The sequence below is a fragment of the Ranitomeya variabilis genome, chromosome 6, assembly GCF_051348905.1.
Source record: "Ranitomeya variabilis isolate aRanVar5 chromosome 6, aRanVar5.hap1, whole genome shotgun sequence".
Classification (NCBI taxonomy): domain Eukaryota; kingdom Metazoa; phylum Chordata; class Amphibia; order Anura; family Dendrobatidae; genus Ranitomeya; species Ranitomeya variabilis.
Window position 1 is genome coordinate 331,694,727 of NC_135237.1, and position 20,806 is coordinate 331,715,532.

The 20,806-nt window shown below is 42.2% G+C and overlaps 1 protein-coding gene across 3 annotated transcripts in view; it reads right to left on the reverse strand.

Moving 5' to 3' along the window:
• Positions 1–20,806, reverse strand: part of LYRM4 (LYR motif containing 4) — a 199,329-nt gene that overhangs the window by 107,679 nt on the left and 70,844 nt on the right. For all 3 annotated transcript variants that reach the window (XM_077269815.1, XM_077269813.1, XM_077269814.1), the window contains one exon: positions 18,112–18,232. In XM_077269815.1, the coding sequence (XP_077125930.1) occupies positions 18,112–18,232 (121 nt within the window). The remainder of the gene's footprint in view (positions 1–18,111; positions 18,233–20,806) is intronic.

Here is a 20,806-nt window from a genome sequence, read left to right on the forward strand (position 1 = left end):
GTGCGCATGCGCACGGATACTGGCAATGTTAACCATTTGTGCACACAGTGGCTGGGCACGCTCTCTTACCTGGCTCTCTGTGGACACCATGAGTGGTATCAGCAGAGAGCTGTTTCCATGGAATATGCCATAAATGCCATCACTACAGCCAGGCACTATGCATAGCAATGAATAGAGAGGAAAAACTTCTCCACTCACCGCTGGTCAGATGCCAGATACAATGTGGTAAAGGGAGACCACCATTCTGAAGAAAGGTGAGGATCGCAGAATTAGATCTCACAACACAACCCATTTAATTCTACCAAAGACTCTTTTTCGGTTCTCAGCTATCTTAGGACATCTTTCCTTTTCGTTTTGTAATTGCTATAAGTAATGGGGTGAGATGTCCTCTGCTTCTGGACCAGTAGTGACCTATAATGGATCTGTATTGTTATTCTATAAGCAATGAAAATCTGTGATATAAATTGACTGTTTTACATATTTTCACTGGATAACTAGTGAAAAATTCTGAATGTGTAGCTACATCACTTGATGGTCATCTAGACAGTATGTTTGCTAGTAATCGTAACGGGTCTGGCCACTACCTTTAAAATGATGGTCTATCCTCAGTAATCAATATCTGATCAGATGTTGGGGGGTAGTACGACAACCGACAACCCCCACTGATCAGTTGCTACCAGTGGTGGCAAAATTTCTTGGATGATGCTGGAACTCAGCAGCTCGGTTAGTTCTATAGTAGCCATGGCCGGGTGCTGCAGATCTGTGAATCTGTAGTACCCGTTCCCGGCCACTATAGTTTTGATGGAGCTGCTGTGTTCCAGCAGCATTCAAGAACTCCTGACCGCCACCGGTAGCACCTGATCGGCAGGGTTGGGGAATGTGGCACCACCACCAATCAGGTATTGATATCAGATATTAGCAATAAAAAGTGGCCAAAACCCTTTTACAAGACACAGTAATGAGGGTAGGGGGCTCCAAGAAGAGAAATAAGCAGACTTAGCAATGCTGTTTAACACAAATTATACTGTGTGTACTCAGCTTCTGCGGCGCAGTAAGGTTTTAATCAAATTATTTGCTTTCATCAGTATTTCTACTTATTCCTCACTAATCTTTAGTGCCTTCTCTGGACTGCAATTATAAAATTAAACAAAGCATGAGAGATTACAGAAGTCTGCTATGTTCCAGCTTACATGTGAACCTGATTTATCCTGCTAAGTCCATTGTTAAAGCTTGGCAGTTAGGAGATATTGATAAATGTAAGCACATTATTGATGCCAATTAGAAAAAACACAAGATTGATTATTTACCCAGAGGTGCACTGGCATAAGCAATGACCATCAATACCAGTATACTGCTGACTAACACACAACAAAATGCCTACAAGACCAGGAGTTCATTTACAATTACAGTGATTTTCTCAGCATTAAACTGGGAATATCCTGTGCGTTATAGACATAACTGTAGGTTCAGTTCACCACTTCATGAGAAAAACCTACAGAACTACATTTCAGAAAAGTATGGATCCAAGTACTGGGATACATGAATATGTCCCCCTTTAGCCAAGGGCCCTGATCACATAAGGCCCGATTTATGAAGAGTGGCATTGTGCATGGCACAGCAGAAGAAGGATGGACCTAATACATCAAAGGGTGCACACCTCTTAATGAATTATGCACTTCTTTAGCGCCACCAGAAGTGTTTCTCCAGTCAAGGACTGGAGTACACTTCTGGTGTAATTTACACTACCAATCTGGAGTTAATTTTGATGAGTTTGCCAGGGTGGGACTCGTCATGTCTTATTCCACCCAAGCTCCATCCACATTGGTGGAGCTAGGCTAGACTGGAGTAAAAACAGTAAAACTCACAACATTTTTGTGCAACTTCAAGTTGTGTAAAACCTGTGCGATATTTCAAGGTGCTTTACGACAAAATAAATGGCAAAAACACTTTAATGAATCAGGTCCAAAGTGTTTCTGCATTACATTTCGGGGAACCTGTGAGTAACCAGATAGTAATCCCCCCACTGAGTCATAGACTGCTAAGACAAGTTCAAATTGACTCAGTTTGCACTTTTTTCTGAAAAAGAGTCCATCCTTTCAGACTGGAACAACAACATAGTAGATTGAGACAACAAAAGTCTGAACCCCTTGATTTTTTGAATGATTGGTATGTAATACTACATTGCCCAACGCAGCACCCGCTACAGTGAAAGATGATTTCCAGGAGGAAAAGCTGCCTGAACCGCCATCAGCGAGACGGGGGGAGAGGTGTAACGGTGACACAATCTATTGTAGTATGTCCAGTACAAAGAAGAAAAGAATGTGTATGTAAATATGGCCAATGTGAAGACTGACAAGGGGGATGTGCTGACTTCTACAATAAGTCACTCAGCCATCCCCCATCACACACAGCACTGGTGAATGATGATTATCTGCCAGGACCCAGTAATATACCCCATGCTATTCCGTTCTTTATGCCAGGTTGCCACTACAGGCCCCATCCAGTACTTCTGGCTTTACAGTATAAGCATGTACAGATGGACACTGCTGGGTAAAGCGTTGCTGTTTCCTTCCCTGTGCGATAGGTCCACACATGCCGTTTTCTTATCCTCCCTCCACAGGGTAAGCAAGCACAATATACACAGCAGGGGCAGGGCAGACGGAAGGCGGTGCCATCACATAGTTACTAACAGAATGCAGGAAGAAGACCTGATAAAGTAGAGGAAAAGTTGTCCAGTTACATGATACTGATGAGCTTGCCTCTAGCGTAGGTCATCAATATGAAATTGGTGGGGGCCTGACAACCGGCACCTCCACCGATCATCTGTTATTAGCATTGGCGGCTCCTATTCCAGAGCACATCACACTGAGCTGAGCAGAGCTGTCACGTTCAGTGTGTACAACAGCTGATTGGTGGGTGTTGGCGCTGGACTCCCACCGACCTGAAATTAATAACCTGTCCTAAGGTTTGGTCAACATGTGAGTGGACAACCCTTTTAATGATATTGCCAATAGTCTATCTGTAGTCCTAGGGATGCATCACCGGCTATACTTGAACTAAACATATGCTTTAACGCACAACTCCAGTGTGCGCTTTAAATGTAAGCATCCTGCCCCCATTCTTATACTCACCTCCCAGTGGCTTCATCTTTTCCCGACACCGCTCCAATCCCATGACTCCATCTTGTGCCTGTAACTTCTGACTGGCCGGAAGTCAGAAGTTATGTCACAAGTGCTCAATGCAAGCCTATGAGAGCCAGAACAAGGATGTTGGAAAGTGACCTCCGCGCCGCTTCATGAAACACTGGAGCTGACAGTGAGTTTGAGACAGGAGGCAGGGGAATTATGTTTAAAGCACCACTCCAGCAGGGCAATAAAAACACACTGGAGTGGCTTAGTGACGGAGCCAAATTTTTAAAATCTGACCAGTGTTACTTTATGTGGTAATAACTCTGCAACGCTTCAACAAATCCCAGTAATTTTGAGTTTGTTTTTTCATGACACATTATACTTTCTGATAATGGTAAATTTAGGTCAATATGTTTTGTGTTTATTTATAAAAAATATCAAAAATTTGAGAAAAATGTTAAAAAATTAGCAATTTTCTAAATTTGAATGGATTATCCCTTTAATCCAGATGGCCTTACCACAGCAAGACATTCATAAATAACATTTCCCACATGCCTGCTTTACATCAGCACCATTTGTAAAATGTTATTTTATTTTGATAGCATTTTAGGAAGATTAAAAATGTAGCAGCAATTTTTCATTTTTTCAAGGAAATTTACAACATTTATTTTTTTAGGAACTTATCCATGTTTGAAGTGACTTTAGGGGTCTCATATATTGGGAAACCCCCAAACGTGATACCATTTTAAAAACAGCACCCCCTGACATATCGAAAACTGCTGTCAGGTAGTTTATTAACCCTTCAGGTGCTTTACAGGAATTAATGCAAAGTGGAATGAAAGAAATGAAAAAGTGTATTTTTACCACCTAAATGTCACTAACTTCTGAACAGATTACTACAGCTGTCAGACTTTAAAGGTACCTTCACACTAAACAACTTTCCAACGAGAACGACAACGATCTGTGACGTTGCAGCGTCCTGGATAGCGATCTCGTTGTGTTTGACAGGCAGCAGCGATCTGGATCCCGCTGTTATATCGCTGGTCGGAGCTAGAAGTCTGGAACTTTATTTGGTCGCTAGATCGGCGTGTATCGTCATGTTTGACAGCAAAAGCAACGATGTCAGCAATGTTTTTACATGGAGCGTGAACGATAAGTGAGTCGCCGTTACGTCACTGGATCGCTCCTGCATCGTTCTGGAGCTGCTGTGTTTGACGTCTCTACAGCGACGCTCCAGCGATCTAGTTTAGGTCGGATCGTTGTCTATATCGCTGGAGCGTCGCTTAGTGTAACGGTACCTTTAGGCCACTATTTGTCATGAATTACCATCGCAAACATCAGGGCCACACAATCATGATCTGAGGGCACCAATTTTGATAAAGAGGAAGCCCTCACACTCTGTTAACCATTTATAATGATGTAGTCACGATTAACAGCAGCATCTAAGGGGTTAAACGAATTTGGATGGTGCCAACACTGATCGTGGCTGATGCAGCAAGTTGTCAGCTATAGTGTACAGCCAGAAGCTGCTGGATTGTCACCTGTATGGGGAGGCTATTCTCTTATATCTCAGGTCAGTTAAAAGACCCTTAGGGTTAAATTGAATTTGTTAGCACATTTTTGCACATTGGTTTAGTGGTGTGGCTGTATAGATGCTTGGCCCCAAATAAAAATAACTTCTTTGTAGAGATCTGATGTCCGTTTATGACAAATCTAATGTAGAAGTTGTATGCAGATCAGGCTGGAAGTTCATTGGGGCAGTCCTGACGCATGAACACGGCCCCAGTGCACTTCCAGCCTGATTTATCTCAGCAGTTAGCTTTATGGCAACTATGGTACTTATTGTTCTGACCTGAATGTCACTTCCATTTACAACATGCAATATTCATTAATTATTTAATGTGCATTTTTTCTGCAGTGCAGTCAGTGCTTCGCTTTTTAACCCCTTCATGTGGCTCAAAGACGCTATTTATTAGGCAGCACAGCTGCATCATTTCCTTCTGAAGGTACAAGTGAGAGTTTTAGATGTGCTCTTAATATTCTGCTGTCACCCCTGCTGTGATTACTCATGGCATTATAAGGAGAACAGTTCAATTTGTCTGCAACAAAAAAGTCATATAGGTACGCCATCAATCAAAGTATCAATCGAGAATGTTATTTTCTGCACTAACTCTGTTCAATTATTATTACAGAACACTAGGATCTTTATCAAGCTGTCCAATTCAGGAGAATGCAGTTTTATACATAGATTAATAGCGCCGTATGTTAGGCCTGTGTGGCACTAATAATATGCACCTAGAGATCCCAAATATAAAAACCATAGATCAGGAGGGTCAGCTCTGCTAAATCTAATATACCCACATAATAAAAGTTTTATAGACCAATATTATCAGTGTGAAGTCATAGACCACTGCACCAATCCCATACTACTAATGAAATGTAGGAACACTATCCAAGGAGACATATTGACATGCCGTTGGCAATGACACCTTGTCATGTAGTCCTTCTGTATTAAGTGTATCCCTACAAACCACTTTGTAGATTTCTTTAGATAACTACTATTTAGGTTATTCCTCAAGATATAATCAAACAGGACCATCACAAGGTCAAAAGTGGCCAGTTTTTGCTTATTTTATTCTCGCTGCTCCGTTAGTATTCCGTTCTTAAATCCGCTATATGGAGCCAGAGATATGGCGATTTTATTCAGTGCTCAATTTTATGGTCTTTGCAAAGGGGGAGTTGCTTACAGGATTCTCTTCGGTGTGCCGTTAGGGTTTTCTATTATTTGTGAGCCACGCCACCTTGGTTAAGACCATAAAGAGGAGCACTACGTTAAAAGGCCAATATCTCTGGAAACCTATGGCAGATTGAAAAACAAACAAACAAAAAAAAAAAAAACAGAATACTCAGGGGAGCAGTGGGAATGAAATCAGAGAAAAAATAGCTTCTTTTGATATGATGACAAGTCCTCTTACATATGCATTGGGTGTGTAACAGGCTGCAGAACAAGGGGATGCAATCATTTTCAATACAAATAACAATAAATTAAGAAATAAATATATAAGGCAAGAATAAAGGCACAAATTGACAAATCATTTTTAACGCAAATTGCAAGCGGTCACTATTGGGGTTTTTTAACAGACAAGCCAATTAATATAGAATGACATCCGAATCCTGTGTACTATTCTGTCCAAGAATACATTGTCCGGATTCACAAATCTGAAAGTGATAAGAACCATAGGGATTGTCACACACTTTCTGATGGATTATACTTTTCCTGCATGTCAAACTGTCACCCAGAAACTTCAAGCTATAATACAAATGTATCATTTCTGCCTTATTTAATTAGTGTAAAACTAGACTAGGCTGACAGAGGCGCATATTTGGAGCATTCTGCCATGTATTTGGTCTGCCTAACACCACTTTGTGGTTGATTTACATTAGACCAATATTTTGTGACTACATTTTGTTGCAGTTTGGTGCATGTCAACGCACTTGCTTTCTATTCTAAACTCCTTCTCAAAACACTTTTTAAATACAAATTACCGTATATACTCGAGTAAAAGCCGAGATTTTCAGCCCCAAAAAATGGGCTGAAAGTGCCCCTCTCGGCTTATACTCGAGTCATGGAAGGCGGGGGGGGGGGGGGGGGGGGGGGGTGGCGGGTGAGGGGGAGCGACGGCTGTCAAATACTCATCTGCTCCCAGCGCTCCTGACGCGGTCCCCGCATGTCCCACGGTGTTCGGGCGCGGCGGCTTCTTCCCCTGTTCAGCGGTCACTGGTACCGCTCATTTAAGTCATGAATATGGACTCCTCTCCCATAGGGGTGGAGCCGCATATTCATTACTGTAATGAGCGGTGCCACGTGACCGCTCACTACAGGAAGAAGCTGCCGCTCCCGGAGACGTGGGACATGCAGGTACCGCGCCAGAAGCAGGTGAGTATTTCATATTCACCTTTCCGCGTTACACCGCCACATCGTCTTCCCCGTCCTCTGCTGTGACTGTTCAGGTTAGAGGGCGCGATGATGTATTAGTGTGTGCGCCGCCCTCTGCCTGAACAGTCAGTGCGGAGAGATGGGACGCTGAGGAGCAGCGGGCAGCGACGAAAGGGGAGTATGTCATTTTTTTTTTTTAGTGCAGCAGCAGCATTACATGTGGCACAATGCTATATGGAGCATCTATGGGGCCATAAAGAACTGCATGGAGCATTATATGGGGCATCTATGGGGCCATAACTGCATGGAGCATTATATGGAGCACCTATGGGGCCATAACTGCATGGAGCATTATATGGGGCATCTATGGGGCCATAAAGAACTGCATGGAGCATTATATGGAGCATCTATGGGGACATAACTGCATGGAGCATTATATGCAGCATCTATGGGGACATAACTGCATGGAGCATTATATGGGGCATCTATGGGGCCATAACTGCATGGAGCATTATATGGAGCATCTATGGGGCCAAAAAGAACTGCATGGAGCATTATATGGAGCATCTATGGGGACATAACTGCATGGAGCATTATATGGGGCATCTATTGGGCCATAACTGCATGGAGTATTATATGGGGCATCTATGGGGCCATAAAGAACTGCATGGAGCATTATATGGAGCAGCTATGGGGCCATAACTGCATGGAGCATTATATGGGGCATCTATGGGGCCATAACTGCATAGAGTATTATATGGGGCATCTATGGGGCCATAAAGAACTGCGTGGAGCATTATATGGGGCATCTATGGGTCCATAAAGAACTGCATGGAGCATTACATGGGGCATCTATGGGGACATAACTGCATGGAGCATTATATGGCGCATCTATGGGGACATAACTGCATGGAGCATTATATGGGACATCAATGGGGCCATAAAGAACTGCATGGAGCATTATATGGGGCCTCTTTGGGGCCATAAAGAACTGCATGGAGCATTATATGGGGCATCTTATGGGGTCATAAAGAACTGCATGGAGCATTATATGGGGCATATTTGTATATGGAGCATCTTATGGGGCCATAATGAACTGCATGAAGAATTATATGGGGCCTATTTTGTATGGAGCATCTTATGGGGCCATAATGAACTGTATGGAGCATTATATGGGGCTCCTGATTCAATATGGATATTCAAAAACACTTAACCTACTGATGTCTCAATTAATTTTACTTTTATTGGTATCTATTTTTATTTTTGAAATTTACCGGTAGCTGCTGCATTTTCCACCCTAGGCTTATACTAGAGTCAATAATAATAATATACGGTATGTTAAAATTCTTGCCCTGCAGCAGCGATACGCACAGGGGTGGTCCCCGCCTGCATCCCTCCTTGATTCTGGCATGTGGATCCCATATTATTAGACCCTTTGCTAGCAGTTCACCATACATGGCGGTAGCTATATAATAAGCCCTTGCACAACTACCACATGTATTTCTCCTTTTTTGAGGTTACCCGTTTTTTTAGATATTCTTTTTAACTAATTTTCAATAAATAATGTAATTTTTAATACATGTGACATATTTATCTTCCTTATCCTGGAAATGTATACATGGTCAGATTGTGTTTATGCATCTAACTAAGTAGGTAAAATGGAGGGGAATTGTTAATTTGATAGTTTACACATTGTACTCCTCTCCTATGGTGACCCACAGCATTGGTTTTCTGGTGCCCACCGGTCTCTGTACCCTGGGACTCTTGCCTTTCCAATCACAGGCTGCAGGCAGTCACGTGAGAGGTCATCACAGGAGACCAGAGGTACAGAGAAATCTTTCTATGGCAATGCAAAAGGGGTACGATATTTTTTGGACTACATTAAGAGGCATACCAGGTTTAGACAGTAGAAAAAAAAAAGAAAAACATATTTCATACTAATTAAAACTTCTCTGTTGGGATACAGAAGTAGAGAGGTCAATATCACTAATTTTAATTAACTAGGGTAAAACAAATAGAGGTAATAGATCTACTGTTAGTGTTTATCTGCAGTATGTGCTTTATACACACATAGCTTTACAGCATGCACACTCTCTGCAGCTCATACATACATACACAATACTGCTGCATGCAGAGTACTCGCACACTTAGCTCTGCTGTACTGCTGTATGTAACACATACAGCTCTGCTACATACACACAGCAATGATGCATGTACACTCAGCTCTGCTGCATGTAAACGCACACAGCTCTGCTACACACACATACATACACAGATACTACATTCACACTAACTTTGCAATATGTAAACATGCATGGCCCTGCTGCATAAATACAGAGACCTGCCACATACACACGCACACACACAAGCACACACGCACGCACCTCAGCTACATACACACATATACACAGCGGCTACATACACACACCTCTGCTGCATACTGTAGACTGATCACATGATCTGAGAAGTAAATCCTTCAGATACTCAGGATGAGCCACATCCGTGCAGGTCCTGGTAAGCTTTCTTTTCTGCCCTGCACCGATCAGATTGATCAGTGTGGTCTGTCTGGCAGAAGGACGGAGCAGATCTCTCAGTCATCAGATAGAGCAGAATGTCAATGTTTTCTTTGATCACAATAACCTGTCTCCAGTATGTTAGGTGCACACAGTTTTAAAGCAAGATTATTTTCATGATAAACTGTACATTTTATAGTTTGAAAAAAATACAGTACTAGTTGTAATTTTACATAATCTGCTGTTTTACACAGAAATGATGAGAAGTTTCCATTTTGAACATTCTGGGCAACAGGTGGTGGGTCGTCCGGCATATTGAGTGAATATCTTTATCCTTTATGATCATTCTTGTATTTGTGGACTTGGGGCATTTTACTCTGACTCAGAGACACTGAAGCAGTGAGAAATGTAAGTGCTGACACACAGAAATGAGAATATCAAATTTGGACAAAACTTTTGTGATATTCAGCAGTTACAGCTTGTGTAGGCAAAGGTGCTATGTTCATTCCTAAAGAATCCAGATTTTCAGAAATCTCACCCATTGTTGTCTCAATAAATGACTTTGAAAGAAACCCAAACCCCCCACACAGCAAATAGAAAGTGTGACATTGTGGCGTTAATATTTTCACTACAATTAATTAATACTGCCCAACAATGGAAGAAATCGTTGCTAGCGCACCATGTCGAGTCAAACAAAAACATGGCATCCCCTGCGTACAATTATTTTTCTTTAATCAATTGTACTATTGACTGGTTTGATTTAATACAGTCTAGAGCCATCATGCTGATTTTTATTCAATTCATTTACCAGCTCCAAACATTTCTTCAAAATTGTTGCTGAGCGCAAATAGATTTCAAGCAAATATTAATGCAAGAAGAATAGGGGTGAGTAATGATTGGGGGGAAAGAAACACAAAACATAATAGGAGCATGGAACTGTGGACAATGCACAGAAGGGAAAACTTGGAACAGTATAAAAATATGTGCAAAAGAAATAAAAAAAAATAATATTATTTCATGGCAAAATTTCATTAGCCCAGGATCCAATGCTGCTAGCCCGGCAAATAACACCACCATATCCACTGAAGCAGTCATGAGCATGGAGCAGATCCCAAGAATGTTGGAGAATCAAACCTTACACGTTCAGTTTTTGAATTTCTGTTTTTTGCTCCTCTTCTTCCGAAAGCCATATCTTTTTTATTTTTTGGTCAATATGGTCATGTGAGGGGTTTTTTTGCAGGACAAGTTGTACTTTTGAAGGATGCCATTGGTTTTAACATATCAAGTACTGGAAAACGGGAAAAAAATTACAAGTGTGGTGAAATTACAAAAAAGTGCAATTCCACAGTTTTTTTTTTTGTTTCCATGCTCTCAAACTGCTAAAACTGACCTGCCATTATGATTCTCCAGGTCATTACGAATTCACAGACACCAAACATGTATAGGTTTTTTATTATTTAAGTGGTGAAAAAAAATCCACAATTTGCTAAAAAAAAAATAAAATAAAAAAATAATAAAAAAAAGTGGCACCATTTTCCCATAGTGTCTTCATTTTTCATTATCTGGGGAGGTGAGGGCTTATTTTTTGCGTGTCAAGCTGACGTTTTCAATGATACTATTTTGGTGCAGATATGATATTTTTAATCGCCCGTTATTGCATGCTATTGCAATGTAGCGGCAACCAAAGAGACATAATTCTGGCGGTTTTAATTTTTGTCTTGTTACGACGTTAAGCGAACAGGTTAATTTTTTTTTATATTGATAGATCGGGTGATTCTGAACTTGGTGATACCAAATATGTGTATATTTGATTATTTTATTGTTTTGAGTGGAGCAAAAGGGGGATGATTTGAACTTTTATTTTTTTTATATTTTAAAAACATTGTTTTTACTTTTTGCATGCTTCAATAGCGTCCATGGTAGACTAGAAGCTGCAGCACTTTGATCTCCTCTGCTACACACAGGCGATGATCAGATCACCTGTGTGTAGCAGAAATGCTCACTTGCTATGAGCGCTGACCGGAATGGTGCTCATAACAATTTGGCACTGACAACCATAGAGGTCTGCTGTAGACCTCCGATTGTCATGCTGATCCATCAGTGACCCGTAATCATGTGACGTGGTCACCGATGGGCAGGATTAGCGACGCGTTTCCAGTAAGCGCGAGTTAAATGTCACTGTCAGAGATTGACAGTGGCATTTAACTAGTTAACATCCGTGGGTGGGTCGAAATTCCACCTGCGGCCGTTGACGGCACATGTCAGCTGTGTAGATCATGTCATGTGTACGGAAAGGTGCAAGCTCAGTGCCGGAGCCCGGACCAAACATGGGGAGTACGACATGGGCATACTATTGCACCCAAAGTCGGAAAGGGGTTAAAGAGTAATATTTTAATATTTATGTCATAAATCATAAACGCATGTGAAAATAAGTAACTTTGTAATATATCTTATCAGAGAAATCTGCTTCTTTCTCCTACAGGACTGATCATTCATTCTCAAACATCTCAATACACAGGTAAAATGTTTATTCAGTGGAGACAGATTGTTACATTACTGAGATAGGAGATGGCAGTTACTACTGATAAGATTCCATCTAAAAAAACGTAAAAGTCTGTCTTCACTGAATACAGATAATTACCTATGAATTGAGAATTTTGAGAATGATCAGCCCTGGTAGAGAAAAAAGCGGATTTATCGGTTAAGATATATTACAAAGTTCTTATTTTCATGTGTAATATTGTCCATGTCATTATCATTTCATCGTTAAGGCCTTTACTGGCCAGCCAAGCAGTGGAGTACTGCTATGTCTGAGATGGAGCATTATCCTGCAGAAAAATTATAGTTTTCTTGAAAGATGCAGACTTCTACAAGTACCACTGCTTGAAGAAAGTGTTTTCTACAAATTTGAAGTAGGCTTGGGCGCTGATTTTGAGTCCATCCTCATCCTGAAAAGATCCAACAAGCTCATCTTTAACAATAACAGCCCAAAAGAGTACCCTACCTTTATCTTACAGGTGTCTGAGTCAAAGTAGAAGTTTGTGCCCATTACTGACCCAGTCGGGGACCCATCTATATGGCCTGCCAAGAGTCACTCATCTCATCAGTCCATAAAATCTATGGAAAAATCTGTCTTCAGATATTTCTTGGACTATTCTAGATGTTGCAACGTATGTGACTTCTTCAGTGGTGATCAGGTTTCCTTACCTTGGCCATGTCTCTGAGCAGTGAACACCTTGCATTCTGGGCCTCCACAGAGGTTGCAGTTCTGGAATATGACAGCACTGGAGGACAATGGTTTCCTGGTCACTTCGCGTTTGATTATTCTCAAATCTTTGGCACTTAATTTGAGTCTTTTTTTTCTTAACATGCTTTTTGTGACCCTGTTGACTTTTAGAAACAAAACCTTTGATGGTTCTGTGATCACGGCATAATATCTTAGCAATTTAGTGAGTGCTGCATCCCTCTGTAAGACTTGTACGAATTTTTGACTTTTCAATGTCTGGCCCATTTTCCAGGAGGAAAACAAGCTGCCTCACCGTCGTTCATTACACAAATACACATCACCTGATCTGCTTGAATCAATAAGCATGCAAGTTTATACAGCTCGGAGTTGGAAAATCTGCATAAAAATGATGAAATGGTCATTATACTTTCAGAATAATTGTGCATACAGTGGATATAGCTTTCAGCAAGTAGCCATCCCCCACAAACAGGTGCATAAAGTCATGCACACAGTAACGCATTCTCCGTAGACAAAATTTGTCATGGTCTGGGCCATACTGAAGAGTTCAGTACTTTTAAATTAGATACTTTTCAGAAGGGAGCCATTAGTTTATTAAATTTCTTATCTGTTCCTATGCGCATGGCACGTAAAAATTGCTTGTCCTTTTTAGCATCTCATTACAGTTCCAAACTACCTCTGTAAATGAGCACAGCACAACATTGGTATGTGGGCAACGTCATGAAGGTTTCCATGATTAATCAGGTGTACACAAGCCTAAGAAATCCATAAGCAATGCAATGCCAACCACATTGCCACTGTACTCTAAAGTGCTGGATACATGTTCTTCGGAGTAATCCAGGCTGATTGTCGATCCTGAGTTGGGTGGATGCCCAGAATATGCTACCTGCCAGACTGCACCGTGACTACTGGAACATTTCATGGAAGAGACTGTGAGCCTACGCGGGCAGGGTCCTCTCTACTCCTGTATCAGTTGGTGACTCGTTTTGTTCAGGATCATTGTACGTTGTTTTTATTATGTATACACCTTTTCACATGTAAAGTGCCATTGAATAAATGGCACTATAATAATAAATAATAAAGAGGATTAATGGTACAGGATTTAGTGGTGACTGCTTTGTGGCAACATTTTGGGAAGGTCCTTATGTTGTGAGTTTGTTGAGAAGGAACGCAAGAGACCTGCGCAAAGCCGCAATGCCAACCCCGCTGAACAACTTGGTGCAGTGTTTCAAAACTGACTGCAAGACAGACCTTCTTGTCCAACATGTGGGTCTGACCTTTATCTTCTGGATAAATGGGTTCCAATTCCTATAGAAATGCAAATTGCCTCTTCAGAGGGGAAGAGGAGTGGAACTTTATAGCGCCACCTGTTGGAAGCAGCGATCCTACAAGTCATTATCTACCCTTTAACGAGTCTTACAATATGACTTAGGATAAAACCAAATCAGAATTTCAATTTGCAGACACTGTTTCGGGCTGTTGGCCCTCGTCAGTGCAAAGTATGAGAATTGATTTGGCTAGGTGAGAGGCTCTGGACTGTGGTCTAAAGGGTAACGTTTCTCCTTGTAGAGAGTGGCATACCATCTATGGCATGCCTCCTTACCTTGGCATGCCAATTCCCATAGACACACTGCAATATTGTATTATTTTGTGCAACACTAACCCAGGAGCTGCAAAAAAACCTCAACACCATATTAACACTTGAAGTTTTGGAAAGAGATATGCAACAACTTTTTATAGATGTAATGGTCACATGTCCATATACTTTTGACCATATAGTGTATATTTGGACATAAAAGGTTTGATGGATCCCGTTGCATCATGATGTACAGTATGTACGATCCCTGCTCCCCTCACCTATGGTGATCTAGACCTGTGTAATATACCGTAATTATTCAGTTCTACTTTTAGAAAGATTAGATGTGATTGCTGCAAAACAGTGTAATGTTTTTGTAAGCATGTCAAGGATTGCAGCTCACTAGAGAAAAAGCTATAGATTCATATATTTTGTGGTGTAGTGACCAATGTTACAGCCAGGGGGTGCTGTGTGTGCGCTGCAAGATGCACTTGGAGGCATAATTGTGACGAGACAAAGTCCGGCAGTGTTGTGAATGGCCAGTATGTGTGTCGCAGAGGAGGACACTCTGCGCTGTTAGTCTAAAGTTATGTTGTGTTCTGGGACCTGTAGTCCCACAAGTAATTGTGTATTTCTAATGGGAGATTGGCAGGGCTAGTTATGAGAGATGGGAGGGTCAAACTAGCCACACACACACACACTCCCACCCAGGGGAGTGGTTAAGGGTAGATAATGTGACCAGGGGGTGGGTCACATGGTCTTGTTTGTTCCTGTGCAAGGTCCTGGACGGTCAGTGTTGGAGACTCCTGGGAGTGGAGTCGTCCTGGAAGCACCTGGAGACCGTAGACCTGGGCGGTCTGTGTTGAGGACCTGGAGAGGTAACCCCGGACAAGGGGATTATAATGTACGGCAGAGAAGCCCATCTGCTACATGAACTGTCTGATGTTTTTAATGTTTCGTGGCTGTATTGAAATGGACTGTACCCTATATGGTTTATGTGCAGTTTAAATACACCATACGGACAGATTTGTGTGAGGAACCGTGCCTGTCTATGATGATTCTGCTGCCAAGCAAGTGTCCCCATGACCTGTAGCGGGTGAAACGCTACAATATATTTAACTTAATGTCTAGGATCTGCAGCAACTGACACTGAGACTGACACTTGGCTTTCTTCCAATGATGTGCCGCACATGTGCTTGAGAAATAGCTCTGTTTTCATTTAACGCTGCTCATCAATAGCTTTTTCGTGCAGATGAGTGAACTTCCTCACTGTTTCAGTATGGTTGTTCTTCATCTCCTGCACGAGAAGAGAAATATAGAGATTTTCACCAGAGCATGTGAGTGGGGTCTATGTGACACAGCCTAAATGGGGTTGTCCCATTTGGCATATTTATGTCACAGCTTGCCCTGAAATTAATTGCTACCCTCTAGAAACTAGAGTGGCTAGATCTTATCCTATAATGTCTCCTCCATATGTTCATGTCCCTGGTCCAGAGAGAAATACAGTAGTGAATGTGAAGGAGCGGTGTCGGTCCTAGAGGTGAGTGTACAACTTTTGCTTATTACTCCACCACCCTTGGCCCATTCAGAATTACTTTTAAAGGGAAATTGTCACATGAAAAACCACTATTAACCTACAGATATGGGGTTAATCTGAAGGTTAATAGCACTGTAAACCTGCCCGGCGCCAGCACTTGGTCACAGGCTATCGGGAGGAAATTACTTTATTCCTCAGGGTAGCGTACCGATTTCAGTCATGTGGGCGGTGTCGGTGCGGGTTCAGTCACCGCTCTTTGTATGGAGAGTGGCAACTGTAACCGTGCCCCCGGCACGGCATTAGAGTTCATATTATGTAGGGTTCATATTATGAGCTACAATATGCCTTACTTTAAAAAGAAAAGATTATAAAATAAATGAGAAAACAAGGTATCACATTTTTTGCATCCACCAATTACTCACTTTGCATCTGCTAAATCATGACCCTACCCCCCTTACTGTCAAATGTACTCAATATGGCATATTTTTCTCCTTTCAAGGAATCAGTCTATAACAGATGTTTAGCCACGACCGATGGCGGAGGTCAGCAATGATGTTACTTAAACTAACTGTACTATATCATTTAGACTGAACAAATTTGCACCTTTGTGCTTAATGTGCCAAGATCACCTATATGGAAAGTAAGAAAGAAGACAAGCGCCCATAGGGTGATATTGTATGGTATGTAGGGGTGGGGGCAAGATGCTGTTCACCTGATGGCATGGATTATAACAACTCTAATATAAAAGTCTGTGTTAGTGTAAGCCACTGCAGTCCACAAGCAGATAGAAGATTCCCTTCTTCTGCACACAATAATGAAATTCAGGATAGGTGTTTGAAGACCACCACATTGCTGCAGATGAGAGGTTCTGTAAGATGCCCAAATGAAGTAGTCGTGGGCGAGCTCTGGTCCCCACTCACTCTGGCATCCTACAAACAAGGGGCGTCTCAGTCCTGGTATGCTGTTGTGTATGTGGTGCTCTCCACTTACTTGTGGCCAGCAGGCCTCTTCTGAGTCAAGGAATCCCTCTTCTGGAACCAGGGCAGCAAACCGTCCAAGTGGTTCATTAAAAAAACAAACTTTTACTGAGAGAATTGCAGTCTGTACAATATTTACCATCAGGTATAAAGGATAAGGTCCAACGGGTTGTCATTTTCCCGCAGGTAGCGGATACAACTTTAGCCCTGGTTCTCGGGATAGGCGGCATATCCCCCTTTCTGGCTTTCCTAGCCCTTGGGAATCTTCCTCACCTCTATCAGCATTTCTGGATTGCAATACCTTCTGCCACATGTAGTCTCAGTCCATCTTTCTATCTAGCGTCGCAAGCGGTGTGTGCCCCTGGCCCCCGATGTTTATCTCGAGGTTGCCCTTGGCCATTAGACGGACTCACATGAAAGGTATTTACGGCAATCTGCTATCCGGAATATTAAGCTCACATTTTCCCTTAGCAGCCTGTTACCCCTGCTGTAAAGGAACTCCTGCTTTAGCATAGACTGAAATAACACTTCCTGCCTCTGTCTCTAACACTCAATCCTCCCTCCCATATGGGTTGGTCACTACAGCTCTTTCCTAACCAACTGCAGCCCATGGGGATATTCTACCTGTACCACATACAAGTATATAAACACATTCAACCCTTGGGGGTCTGGAAGTAATCCATGAGCTTCCGCCTTCATTACAGTTCCACACTCCAAGGTTGAAGCACGTAGTATATATACAACTTACTTATATACTATGGTTATTAAAGCTCCTCTAACAACCTGCTGTCAATGATCCAGAGCCTCTGCATCACGACTTCCAGCTTACTTTTGACACAGTATACGGTCCCATGTGTCTCCATGTGACCAATGCTGTGTGAGAAGAGGACCGCCTGACTGGCGCATTACAATAGCTAAGCCAGACCTCTTCTGTTACAGTGAAGCATATAGAGAGAAGGGGGCTGGCTTAGCCATTAAAATTCTACACCTCTGTAGCCTTTCCCAGGCATTAGCAAAGTATAGCAAACTGAAAACAAAGAGAGTACATACTATTACTCTGATGGTTGATGGCCCAGCATTTGTCTCTTTGTGCTTATGTCCACAACTATATGGTAAAGCAGAAATAACTAGTCTCTTCTTGGAAGGTGGAAGACAGGAGACGACATGACATATGAAAGGGCATATACCATTGGTCTTACCTGACGCTGAATGACCTCCAGGTTTTCTTTGGCCCTGTATATGAGAGACTGTATCTCATGGAAATCATCAACATTCTTCTTCTCTCTGAAGGCATCTCTTACTCTTCTGATGGCATATGTTCTGGAAATAGGACAGTAAATGGCAATATTCACCATGTATATAAAAAAAGCAGAGATTTCCTAAAACAAAGATGTGTGAGAAAAAGAGGATTGCTTTATTGTAATGTGATTGGTCCAGGGATGTCCACTAATGTCAATGAATCTCGCCCTCAATGGTTCCCCTGTATTTTTGATAACCAGCTACCTCCAATCACAGCTGTGGGCACACGCTATCTTTTGACAGCGTGAGGACTGCGGCTCTCTGTGCGGTGGTGATTTTACCACCGATCAGAAGTAGTAAAGCCGAACCCGAACTTCCAGGTGTGCACCCATCTCTATTCACCACAAAATAATAATGAAAAAAATTAGATTGCCGTATCGTGCCGTTTCTCTGTTATTCCTATTAGAAATGTGTCTGGCAATGGAAGTAATAACTGAACAATATCATCCTGTTTAGGGACTTTTTCCCCCAGAGTTGTCATTTTCATGTTCATTATCTATATTATGAGACCAGAGGCACAGCACAATGCAGCAGAGTTCTCAAACACCATGAGCTTAGGCTCCTTTCACCTTGTGTTTTTGCCCACATTAGAGGCTCCAGGCTTGCATCCGAACCCCCCACAAAATGGGCTTTGGGCGTATCCACCGATGGGGCCATTGACTACAATGGTGCAAATAAAGTCAATGTGACCTCAGACTTGCATCATTTTCGGGCGTAAATACCTACTAGAGGTGGACACCCAGCGACTGAGTATCTGCCTCCAACAGGTACGTTAGAGCAATTGTTGACGCATACACCCAAATTCAGGTTTGCGGGGGGTCTGGACACAAGCCCAGACAGGGCCAACGAAGGGGGGCAAAAATGCAGTGTGAAAGCAGCCTTATATATTGAGGAGTACACTTATCCACTAACACAGACATGTCTGGGGAAGAGAAACCAAAAGAGCACGCTGAACATGGATCAAGAAGGATGGATATGAGACTGATAGTTGTGAAGTAAAACACCTTTATTTAACAGTGGGAGGTAATTATTGGCATTGTGTGCAAAGAGTGCCCGCACAAGTAAACAGTAATTCAATATAAAAACATAATTATAAAAACAGGATTTATACACAGAGGTACAGGGTAGATTCAAAAAGGAGCAGGACCACAAAAATAAATATATGTAATAGAAGTAAACAGAAATATTAAAATGATAGTTGAAATACATAGAACTGGTAATCCCTTTAATTTAACCATATATTTTTTTTTATATATGTGGAAGTGGCAGTATTCCACTATAGGATATGTGCTTGTGCATGACACCTCTCCCAGGATAAATGTTATAATACAAGAGAATATGATCTACAAAAGGCTGTATAGGGAGAAGGAATGTGGATGGCAGCTATGGTTATCTGATGTAGTCTGGTAGTGGTTCTCGGTTCATGTTCGGCGCACACCCCGACGCGCGTTTCGGAACCCAGTCCTTCGTCAGGGAGGTCACTCTTTCCACACAGTGCCAATAATTACCACCTACTGTTAAATATAGGTGTTTTATTTCACAACTTTCAGTCCCATATCCATCCTTCTCGATCCATGTCCAGCATACTCTTTTGGTTTCTCAGGTATCTCGAATGGTCTGCCATTCAAGTTTCTAAGACATACACCAGCGTTTCAGAGAAAACAACGTTTGTAGATCCAGGAACAATGGGCAGAGATAAGACAAGTCTGGTGCCGCCCGGGGCCGGTCTATGCCTATGTGCACACATGGAAAAGACCTGTCAATCAACTACAGCAGTGCAGGAAAAAGGCGCTTGGGTTTACTATCAAATTCCGGAGCGTTTCAGAAAAAGATTACACCTGGCTGAAACCAAGCTTTAAATCATGATGACCGTGGTTTGGCAACACTGACAGGTTCCCTCTAAGGGCTCCTATGAGCTGTTAGGAACAGGAAAGGAAGAATCAGAAGGGGTAAGGCTAGGTTCACACTGCGTTAGCAGCAGCCCGTTCAGCACATACGCTAACGGGCTGCTGTTAACGCCGACGTTACATCCCGCTAGCGCAGATAGAGCATCTGCTAGCTCTATCTGCGCTAGCAGTGACGGACCCGGAAACGCTGCAGCCCGCGTCTCAGGGTCCGTCACTCAATGACGGCACGTGGCTAGCGCACGCCCATTGTGGGCGTGCGCTAGCGATGCGTCAGACATTGCATTCAACGGCGGCGTTAACGGACTACATTACACCGCGTTATGCGGCGTTATGCCGCGGTGTAACGTAGCCCGTCTAACGGACGCCAAGAACGCAATGTGAACCTAGCCTAAGGAGAGGAGGGGCACTCCACACATTAAATATTTTCCATTATAACATTATTGATAGGTTTTTAAACATTTTTTTACTCCTAAATTATTCAGTTTAGCAGCCAAAGGCATCAAGTTTTTTTTTTTTAAATGAAGCAGTAATAAATTATATTTTTGTCCTCAAACTAAAACAATCCCCTGCAAGCGTATAAAACTGCCCAAGAAGCGTTACACTGTGACAAATAAAAGTAACTAGCGCATTTTATTCCATTTGATGCTGCATTGGTATAAAATAGAACTGCCAATAGTATCCAACAGCT